This window comes from Phyllostomus hastatus, unplaced genomic scaffold (assembly GCF_019186645.2).
Source record: "Phyllostomus hastatus isolate PE091 unplaced genomic scaffold, TTU_PhHast_1.1 phas_scaffold_12, whole genome shotgun sequence".
NCBI classification, from domain to species: Eukaryota; Metazoa; Chordata; class Mammalia; order Chiroptera; family Phyllostomidae; genus Phyllostomus; species Phyllostomus hastatus.
The window spans coordinates 18,972,718-18,984,440 of NW_025334007.1; the positions used below are offsets into that span (position 1 = coordinate 18,972,718).

At 41.4% G+C, this 11,723-nt stretch overlaps 1 protein-coding gene across 6 annotated transcripts in view; it reads left to right on the forward strand.

Annotated features, from left to right (window-relative positions):
- Positions 1-11,723, forward strand: part of MID1 (midline 1) — a 395,135-nt gene that overhangs the window by 356,880 nt on the left and 26,532 nt on the right. For all 6 annotated transcript variants that reach the window (XM_045855996.1, XM_045855995.1, XM_045855997.1 and 3 more), the window contains exon 5: positions 5,161-5,309. In XM_045855996.1, the coding sequence (XP_045711952.1) occupies positions 5,161-5,309 (149 nt within the window). The remainder of the gene's footprint in view (positions 1-5,160; positions 5,310-11,723) is intronic.

Genomic DNA, 11,723 nt, shown 5'->3' on the forward strand with positions numbered 1-11,723 from the left:
GATTGTCTTCTTCCGTCATCTTGTATTTGACCCCCTTTGCTCTCTTCATACTCCCCCACTCTTCTTCCCCTCTGGTAACCACCATTCTGTTGTCTGCATCTGTGAATTTTTTCTTTTGTTTGTTTTGTTTATTCATTTGTTGCTTTCCATTTTATACCCCACATATTAGTGAAATCATAAGGTTCTTATCTTTTTCCATCTGACTTATTTTACTTAGCATAATACTCTCAAGATCCATTGCAAATGGCAATATTTCATCTTTCTTGTGGCTGAGTAATATTCCATTGTATATATGTATCACATTTGTATCCAATAATGTTTTAAGGGACACTTGGGTTGTTTCCATGTCTTGACTATTGTGAGCAATACTGCATTGAATATAGGGGTACATACATCTTTCAAATAAGTGTTTTCAAATTTGGGGAGTAGATACCCAAAAGAGGCATTGCTAGACTGTATGGTAGTTGTAGTCTTAGTTTTTTGAGGAGTTTCCATACTGTTTTCCATAGTGGCTGCATCAATTTACATTCTCACCAACAGAGTGCTATGGTTCCCTTTTCTCCACATCCTCTCCAGCACTTGTTACTCCTTGTCTTCTTGATAATAGTCATTCTAATATGTGTGAGGTATTATCTCATTGTGGTTTTGATTTACATTGCCCTTATAACTAGTGATGTTGAGCACCTTTTCATGTGTCTGTTTGCCATATGTATGTTTTCCTTGGAAAAGTGTCTATTTAGGTTCTCTGCTCATTTCTTAACCAGATTATTTGTTTTGTTGTTGTTTTTGAGTTGTGTGAGTTCTCTATATATTTTGGATATTAGCCCATTATTTGAAGGTATCATTTACAAATTTCTACTTAGTTGGTTGCCTTTTGGTTTTATTTATGGTTTCTTTTGCTGTGCAGAAGCTTTTTAGTTTGATGGTAGTCTCATTCAACCCTTAATTTAAGAGAGTATTTTCTTCTGGAGGGACACACAAAGGCTTAAATGCCATCAATATTTTTTACTTCATTTTGAAAAATCTGACACTAATATGATGAAAATATTGAGGTTTAGTAAAGCTGGTACTGTGTACAGAGAAGTTGATCATATTACTTTTTAAATTGCCTGTTTGAACTATATCACTTTTTAAAAAGCGTATTTGCTCAGGGATATTATCTCAGAAGGCAATATTAGAAAGCAAACATTACTTAGAAAAGATCAGGGTCCTTTTAGCTTTCTCTTGAGTTACTGTTTGGCACATGACCAAGGAGTAGTTGGTCCCAAACCCTGGAATTCACAGTGACTGAGTCCCTGGCCAGAGCATGTGGTGTCAGTTATACATTTTGAAGAAGAAGAGCAGAGGCACCAACACCCTGGAAATGCGAGGTGCTGAGCAGAGGGGGCCAGTATGATTTGGTGCCCAGTGAGGATGCCCAGGTTGGCGGCTGGACAGGCTGAGGGCACTGAATCTAGAGAAGGGCCCTCTGACTAGCACTTGGAATTGGAGAGCTGGAGGAAGAACTGGCAGCATCATAGAGACCACAAAGGTTAACTTCATCTACTTTGTGAGCACTTCCATCCTGTCTGGTGCCAATCACAAGGCTGTTAGACCTGGTGGGAACAAGCTCACCACAAATCCCCTCACTGGGGAGGTTGCCAAGCAGGCAGTGTTGTTACACGTCAGTACATACTGGTCATTCCTGCTTTCAGAACACTGTGCATTCTTTGGAATAAATAGCCTTTATACTTAACATGAACTGCAGAGTCTCAAGCCATGAGACACCCTGGGAAAGAATTGTCTTATTTCTTCAGTGGTAGAGGATAAATTTCGTGTCAACACATGAAATGCTTATGGAACATTCCAGATTAAGTCAATGATGCATTTTATGTTCAGACACAGATCTATGGTAGAAGGCCAGGGCTAAAAAGAAAAAGGGTCCTTCTTTCCACTGCTTTTATGTACTCTAAATCTCCGCCATTTAACTTGGACTAAGTGTTCAGGCTTTTCTATAGCCTTATAGAAATGCTCAGTACAGGCCTCATTGTCAGTTCAGATACTTATGTTAATTGAAGATCAATTATTTGGACATGGCAATTTTGGAATGGGAATCATATATATGTATTTAAAATACATTTAAGGAAAAATAAAGAGCTACTTTTAAAAGCATATGTAAGGTATAATAAGCAAGCAATAAAATGACATAAATAGGTCTACGTCTCCACTAAAAGGACATTCCAACAGACAGAATATTTCCATGATGAATATGGAATGAATTCTAAAAATCACAGTGTGTCAATCACACTTCCCAAAGGAGAAAAAAGCAGTGCCGACTTGGAAAAATTTCCCCCACAGGAGTAACACCTGCATACAGAGAATCTCCTTATGTATTAGGATCAAGTTACTTCTATTTCAAAAATCAAATTTCATCTTGTCAGATTTTTCAAGTAATACATTAAAAAAGTATTTTCTAATGAAGAAATTAGTATTTTGCTAACTGCTCAGTGTCTAATACTGAAGTGCACTACTATGTAGGATATTGTTTCAGAGTATGATTCAGATCAGTGCCATTTGATCAGAGTCATTTAAGTCAGCAAACTTTTTTTGTAAAGGTCCAGGCCATATAATAAACATATTAGACTTCGCCATATGGTCTTTGTTGCAAGAGCTCACCTCTGCCCAAAATTGTAGTGTGGAGTCAGCCATAGATGATTCATAAATGAATGAATGTGGCAGTGTGCCAATAAAACTTTATACAAACAGGGTTCATGCTGGATAGAACCCATAGACCATAGCTTGTGAACTTAGAGCAGTGGTTTTCTCTTTTCTTTTTTTTTTTAAATGAAACCTATAAGAAGAAATACATATGACATCCAATTCAGCACAGACACACACTCATGGAAAAGCTTTATAAAACATAACTTGCCCTTTATAACAGGAATGAACTCTGCTACTTTCTTTCTCCTCCTTTCTCCTCTCCTGCTTAGTTTTTCAAAGTGCTAGTCCTGAGCACACTAATGATTCATCACCTATAGGTCAAAAAACATTGATTACTTGTGAAAATGCTGATTCCTGCTGCTCTGCGAATTGTAGCTCCTTACCGTAGGGTATTGTAGACTGACTCCAAACAACTTGTTTTTCTTTAAAAAAAAAAAATCTCCAGTTGATTCTTGTGCACGCTGGTTTGAAAAGCCCCAGTCCAGTCTATTAGATGGAATTGTACACTGAAGTAAAATTAAAATTCTGCCAACAATTGTTTTCTGTAAAGTATTCCACATTTTTCAAGGAGGCTCTCATTTTGGCTTGCTTCAATTTATGCATGATTTAGGGCTTTTTTTCTTTTCCACTTATGTCACTTTTAATTTCCAGTGTCATGACTGAAGAAAATAAACAAGAAATGGAGTTCAGGCATTGTTTCATTTGTAATCTCTGCCATCACTAATAGGCATGCCGAAAGGATAAGTGATTGACATAAAGATATTCTAATGGAATATTTTGACCTTATTTTTCTCTTGTTAGAATTGTATTAAACATCTTCAATTCTGCCTTGCAATTGAAAGCATTCTTCATGTTGTATAATTACATATTCCATTGACTTGGTTCGTTCTAAAGGCTTGAAGTTATTTTTCCTTCCTTTGACAATTTCTTATGGATATGTTCTCATACCTTGAAATGTACTCTAGATAGAATGATGTTAGAAGCAAAATCTTATTTGGTGTAAAATAAGTATTATTGTATTTTATTAAACTAATGAATACAGTTCATCTGCTACAGATGGCCACTATAATTGTAATGCGTTACGCCTTTTATCAGGCTTAAATCACATACTGTTTGCCCCGAAGTTTTGACACTTCCCTTAAATCTGTACTTGCAAGAACTTCCCTCACTGGTGCCTGAAATCTGTGGCTGCTACCTCTCTATTCAGCATTCATTTCCTTTGTTTTCCGCAACATGACAGAGCTGGAATCCAATGTTCCTCTGAGGCCTCAAGAAGCCTCTGACATCTCCTTCCTTCCTTTTCTTCGATTAGAGTTGCCTGAGGATGATAATGATGACTTGGAGAAAGAAGGAATTTCTTGGAGTTAGCAGGAATTCTGGAGGGAGCCCGAGCCCTCCTTGTCTGGAAGACAGATGAACTGGCCTCCTCCCTACCCTTTCACCCAGGGCTGTTTTCCATTCCGGAATGATCATAAAGCTGGCCAAGACCTGTCCCGGGCTGTGTAGATGGGGGGGGGCACTGGGCACACGGCGATTCCAATTAGCAGTCTAATTTTATCTTGGCTCCTGGCCAGAGGACTTCATCTCACAGCACATTTCAAACGCCAGAGCGAGTGGTCAAGTGGGTTACCTTGGACTTATCTGGGCCCGCCTCAGAGGTTATGGTCAATTACGTTTGAGGGTCGTTTCTGAGTAAGACAGAACCAGGAATTGGAGTGGAGGTTGGAACCAAACATGCATTTTTATCCCGACTGGGGAAATGCTTATCAAAATAGTTCTTAGTTATCAAGCAAGCACAAAGCGCCTGGAAATGACGTTCCCAGCGAGGGGAAACGGCCCAGCTGTGCTGTTTTTGGCTTTCTCTCATCTGCTCAACAGGAAAAATATTAATCAATGGAAAAATGCTCCCTTTCTGTTAACTGAACACGTGACTTGTAGATAGGGTGGGGAAATAGCAGTACCTAATGTTTTTGTATCACAATTTTACAACATAGATTGTGAAGAACCTTTTAGAACATGGCTGCACTGAAGCCACACATTTGTGCCTGTGGAGATGTGTTATGTTCTTGATGGTACAGCTGAAACACTTGAGATAAATGAATGCCCCAGGGTTCTCTACGATCCCGCATTAGATGTGTGTAATTGTCAGGGGGAAAGGTCTGGTGACCCTCTGTAACTTACCTCTGAACAACACCTTTTGTCCCCATCAACAGGAAAGCCATTTGCAATTCAGTGTTTCCTCATAAAACGAATCAGTGACACTTCTCCAAGGAGATAAAAATAGCTAAGACAAGAGTCCCCTAACAATGCCACATTTCAGTATCTCTCCATGCCTACTCTTTGAACTTGCATTGAAGGGCAACTTACATCCAGCAACATGCACACATCACCAGGGTTCAGCCCAGTGCATTTTCACCACCCAAGGACACCCGTGTAACCCTCTCCATGCTTTTGTTGAAGGTGATGAGGCTTCGAAAGCTGGCTCAGCAGATTGCAAACTGCAAACAGTGCATTGAGCGGTCAGCATCCCTCATCTCCCAGGCGGAACACTCGCTAAAGGAGAGTGATCACGCACGCTTCCTACAGACTGCTAAGAATATCACTGAGAGGTGAGTGCGGGGGCTGCTGGGAAATTCTCAGTGCCGGGCTTCTGTGTCTGGGGTGTGATTGGTTGGCCTCGCCCTCTCCTTGCTTTTGTTTTCATTTTCAAGGCCGAGTACCACACAAGGCAGGCACTTTGGGTTGCTTTGTTCCAGCTGAAGATGCTTCCCTTTGACATGTCAAAGCCTTTTCTGTAGCAGCCTGGAGTTCAAGGCCTTTGAGACAAGACTCCACCAGTTAGAAAGAAAAAAATCTGCCTGCTTTGGGGCGGGGTGGAGGGAGCTTATGATGGCACAAAAACAACATGTATTGTAACTCTCGGACCTGACCTTATCGTACCCTTACTAGTAAAGAATCAGAAAGAAGGCGAAAACATAAAAGGACATCTTTTCTTCCATCTTAGGGCTCATCTACTCAAGAAAAATGGTCCAGCTGTTGTTTTCTGTTTGGCTTGTTTTTATTTGGTCGAGAAGCTTCGCCTCTCCTGAAAAGGTCAAGACCAACTCACAGGAGAGAAAAAAGGGATCAAACTGTCAACCTCATACCTGTTGCTTTTAAAATACCCTTTACTCCAGTATAGGGAACATAGAAATGACATTATGCGAATGTTTAGTTCAGCAGTAAAACCGGCAGGGTCAGTACACATACCTCACTAGCATAAAAATTCCAGGCCCTCACTGATGAGAACACCTATAGCAACTCTAGTGAAGCCAAAGAAAAGCACCTAACACTACCTGAGTCAGCTCTCCAATCAATGTCAATGGCGTTGACTTCTTATTCATCCTAATTTTCAGTCAACTGAAACAAAGCAATAATAGAAGCCTATCACTAGAAGACCCCAGATAGCTCATTCATGCTGGTCTTTCTCCTAGAGCAGGAGTCCGCCAACTTTTTCTCTAAAGGACCGAAGAGTGAGTACTTTCAGCGATGCTAAGCTTAGGTCTTGGTTACAACTATTCAACTCTGTCATTGTAGCTCTACAACGGTCTTTGCAGATAATACGGAAATGAACAGGCGTGGCTGCGTTCCAGTAAACCTACAAAAACGGGCAGCAGGCTAGATTTGGCCCACAGGCTGTACTCTGCCAAACCCTGGCCTAGGGGAAAAAAAATATTCACCATCTTAGGACTTGAATTTCTTCAAGGAAGGAGAAAGAAAACTAACATTTATTAAGTGCTTGCTTATGTTGGACACTGTGCCCTAATTCACAAAATATCGCATAGAGGTAGGCATGGATATTTTCATTTTCACTATTCCTTCATTGAGAGTAATGCACAGTATTTTTACAAGTCTGATCTGGTATCCAACTGTGTTATTTCTTATAGTTGAGAAAATGTCCTCCTGTGGCTGGTTAGATACTTATCTCTTCCAAAGCACATGGATAAGAGCTGATTATCATCCCATTTATATCCTTAGTGATCTCTTCCCTTCTCTGAGAGAAGTCAGTTTCTTTCCTCGTGACTCCTAGCTTCCAAGTGTTTAATTGTCTCTGCTACTGTCATCTGGACTGTATCCAATTCCTTTATACTCGTCTGAAAATTAAACTTTGCAAATAGCACTAGTACTCCTGTGTACCCAGGACACTCTACTAGACAGTTATACATACATTATAGTTTCCAACTGGGATCCAAAGTACTTTTCTCCAGCTAAAAATTGTGAGATATTCAAATGAGGTGGCTACTATGGGCTGCATGTCTCAGCAAGCCCTAAAAATGAGATCAAGTATAATGAAAAAAATCTCACCTAGTGAGGAGAGAGAATGTGACCCCCTAATAGTTAATACAAAACATTCTGAAAGAAGACCTGCATTTGCAGTACAACAGAAGCGCATGAACGCCCACACGTGATCTCCCTCGCAGATAGCAAGCCATATCTTGCCCCATTCAACTCCGCCTGTAATAAGTCCCTTCATCGAGAACAGAAACACGACTGATGTCTCTTTCTACAACTGAGTTGTATAATATACCATATTCCCGAGCCTCACTAATATATACTTCTTGGTGCAGTTGTATGTAGACTTGTATAAAATTATGTTAAGTAAGCAAAACTATTCACTAAATCCAGGCATAAGAAAGTTGGCCTACTGCTTATAGGAAGGCTAAACCACCATCAAGTTTGAATACATAGTGCCTGTAAAAATGTGCTAGGCATCCCCTCCCTCCCTCCCTCCCTCCCTCCCTCCCTCCCTCCCTCTCTCCCTCTCCCTCTCCCTCTCCCTCTCCCTCTCCCTCTCCCTCTCCCTCTCCCTCTCCCTCTCCCTCTCCCTCTCCCTCTCCCTCTCCCTCTCCCTCTCCCTCTCTCTCTCTCTCTCTCTCTCTCTCTCTCTCTCTCTCTCTCTCAATCTCTCTCTCCTTTTGGTCAATTCCTGAGCCTTTCTTTTTTTTCACCAACTGAAACGCAGTCAAGGGCACTGGGCTTAGACTAGGAGTCGGGAAACTTGGGTTCAAATACCAGCACTGCTACTACTGCATAACTGTAATTCTTTGGATTTATTCATGAGTTATTTTCTACTTAGAAAATAGGGCTCGTAATAGCTATCTCTATCAGTAGTTGTGATAACATTGCTGAGGACTCTTAAGTAAGAACAGGCCGTGAGTATCACAGATATTCCATAATGTTTGTTGGATTTATGTTTTCACGTTTCAGTACATCAGTACAGTCCTTCCCTGTACGTCTTGATTTCATTGCTGGTCTCTGTCTACCTACCTCTGTCCCTCATCACTTAATATTCTTCTCTAGGATGTGACTTCTTGGTTCTCTGCTTCATATTGTGTCTGCCTTGGGCACTGGTGCCTGTGTAGTCCTGAATCATCTTTATCTTTTTGTTGAAGGGTGGAAAGCCCCGACAAAAACTTGCAATGCTGCAGGCCTTCCTAAAGTCAGACTTAGATGCCATTTTTTTTCATTGTGAAATCACTTAGGCTAGATTCACCTACAAGCTGTGAAAGATTTTCAATTCAGAAACATAAAAAAAAAACCCCAAGGGAGAGAAGGTCTCAAGCTTTACATTGTAAGAGATGCATGTGCTTTCGAACCAAGGGCTTGGCTCTGTGCTGTTGCTTAGTGGTGGTTATAGATAGCATCAGGCTGCTCCTGAACACTTGTGAGTACTTCTGCTCTTAAGTTCCCAGTGGGCGGGATCTGTAGCCATATCGTTCTCACGCTGGAGCCCCAGCACATAGCCAACTGTCTGGCATGAATGAATGAGTGAACAACCCATAAAGCAGAGTTGATTATTCCCACCTAACATGCTTGTTGGAAGGATAAAATGAAATAATGTAGTAAAAATATTAACCCAGCTCTTGTCACAAGATGAACATACGGCAATTGCTGATTCTTTTCCTTCCCACGCACTGTATGGGTGCCAGAGGATTGTATCACATACTATACTCTCAAGGTACACTAATATGTGGGTATTATTGTACAATGTGTACATTTTTATAAAATTACATTAAATAAGCAAAACTCTTCACTCAATCTAAGCATAAGAAAATTGGTCTACTATTTATGAGAAATATGAAATTGAAATCACTTTGAATAGCAAGTTGTGTGCATCAAGAGGATGGTGAAAAAGAAAATTCCACCCTGGCTGGTGTGGTTCAGTGGATTGAGTGCCGGCCTGGGAATCAAAAGGTCCCTGGTTTGATTCCCAGTCAGGGCACGTGCCTGGGTTATAGGCCAGGTCCCCAGTTGGGGGGGTGCATGAGAGACAACCACACACTGATGTTTCTCCCTCTTTCTCTCTCTCTTCCCTTCTCTCTAAATATAAATAAATAAAATCTTTTTTTAAAAAAAAGGAAATTCCCTCTGGACAGTATCCACATTTCAGAGCTTCTAGGAGGGTCTCAAACTCCACAAGATGACCTGTGTGAGTTCAAGGATCCATCATACTTCCAGAATACAAAGCCAGGAACCCCAGTTGTCAGCTCTGGGGAGATGTCACTTGATGCTAAGAATCAGAGTGCATCTTATGAATGGTTTTTGAAGTGTCTTCTGCAACGTGTTGATTAGTAGTAAAACAACAAGGTTCCTAAGCCAAATGCATTTGGGAAATCCTGAGCTGACCAAAATAAGCCAAGTTTTGTTTCTGTGGGACCTTACCAGGTTACCATGCTGATGTGCATCGAAGACCCCCCCCCCCCAGAGAGACCCAGTTAAGTGCCATTGTCAGGGGCTGGGCACAGGGTGGGGAGTGCATATTAGATGGGAAGGGCAGAGCATCTTCCCTGGCATTTGCTATTTTGCAGAAACCCTGTGAGCAGTGTAGCTCTAGACATATCCACCTTCTGGAAAAGTAGCCCCATGTGGCTGCTAGCAGCCAAGTGTCTTGGAAATTAGGGGCATCGAAATGGACATAGGAATAGGGAGTAATGTGCAGCTCAGCCTCTTAAGCCTCAAACTGTGGCACAATGCCCTTATTTGCCCCAATATGTTAAGAGTTTAACACACATACCCACAGCATGCGTGCACGCACGCGCGTGCACACACACATACACAGACATGAGTGTAAAAGCAAGGCATTGAGAAAGTGGCATACACTGATGGCCCAGGTGGATTTTGGCAACCTATCTAAAAGACCAGAAGATGGGCTGCAAGGATTTGGGAAATAAAAACATGGCCTAAAATGTTGAATTTGGCAGCTCTCCCCTTGCCTGTCATTCCCATTGAGAATTTGAAATTGTAGCCAAATATAAATGTCTTTCCTTCCATCAAAAAAAAACGTGTTGGTGTTAAGAGCTGCAGTAATCTCCAAAGGGTCTTGCTGCCAGTCTCTGCCTCCCAGGCTTAGGATCTTTCATCCTTTTCATTCCCACTCCCCAAAGTTCCCACCATCAAAATGGGAAGCATTTTTTTTACTCTTTTTTTTAAGATTTTTTATTTATTTATTTTTAGAGAGGGACAGGAGGGAGAAAGAGAGAGAGAAACATCCATGTGCAGTTGCTGGGGGCTGTGGCCTGCAACCCAGGCATGTGCCCTGACTGGGAATCGAACCTGCGATGGTTTGGTTCGCCGCCCATGATCAATCCACTGAGCAACACCAGCCAGGGCTACATTCAATATTATTTTATATTAATTTCAGGTGTATAGGATTTCTTTTAACTTTCCTGCGCTGTTGCAGATATTTTGGACTCTTCAGTAGATGGCATACTTGAAGGGCTTGGTATTTGTTGAATCTTTGTTGAACAACCCTAGGATCTCTTTGAATTTTAGGAGGTTTTCTGTTCATGGGGGGGTCATAAGGAAAGCATTTTTAAATACAGTTTGACCATCTATGAAAAAAAAACACCTAACAACCATACCTTTATCCATTAGTTCAAGTTAATAGTCATTAGTCACAATAATTAGCCCAGTTCCCTTTGGTGCAATATTTAGCAAACAAAATCAAAACTCTGGTATTCACTGCTGCTTGGTGAAAGGGTCAGGTGGTAAGTTTAGATTATCTACTCTTATCCAAACACTTGAAGCTTTTCTTTTGGGTCCCAATGTCTATTCCATTGTTAATTTTTTTTCTCTACTTCTCTCCCATTGCAGCACTGAAACTGCTCCAGAAATTATAGAAACTTTTTTTAAAGATTTTATTTATTTATTTTTAGAGAGGGAAGGGAGGGAGAGAGAGAGAGAGAGGAACATCAATGTGCGGTTGCTGGGGGCCGTGGCCTGCAACCCAGGCATGTGCCCTGACTGGGAATCGAACCTGCGACACTTTGGTTAGCAGCCCGCGCTCAGTCCACTGAGCTACGCCAGCCAGGGCTCAGAAACTTTTAAATTGCATATAGAATGTAGTTAGAGGAACTTGATTTGTAAGGATTTTGAGCATTTCATAGGTGTAAGTTTTTACTGAGGTGAAAGTCACCTAGCAAAATTAACCATTTTAATATGTACACTTCAGTGGCATTTAGTACATTAACATTCCAAAATATGTTCACCACCCCACACCTATGAACAGTCACTCTACAGCGCCTCCTAACCCCAGCCCCTGGCAGCCACCAACCTGCTCTTTATTTCTATGAGGTTGCTTTTTCTGGATATTTCATCCAAATGGATCATGTGACCCCTTGTGTTTGGCCTCTTTCTTTCACTTAGTATGTTTCCAAGGTTCATCCGCATTGTAGCATGTCTCAGTACTTCATTTCTTTTTTTAAAGCTTTTTTAAAAATTGTATTTTTAGAGAGATGGGAAGGAAGAGAGTAGGACAGGGAGAGAAACAGCAATGTGTGGTTGCCTCTCACACGCCCCCAACTGGGGACCTGGCCCACAACCCAGGCATGCGCCCTAGGCTAAGAATCAAACCAGTGGCCCTTTGGTTCACAGGCTGGCACTCAGTCCACTGAGCCATGCCAGTCAGGGCCGGACTTCATTCTTTTTCGTGGATGAATCATATTCTGTTGCATGGGTGTACTCACAAGTGTAATTGTTATAGC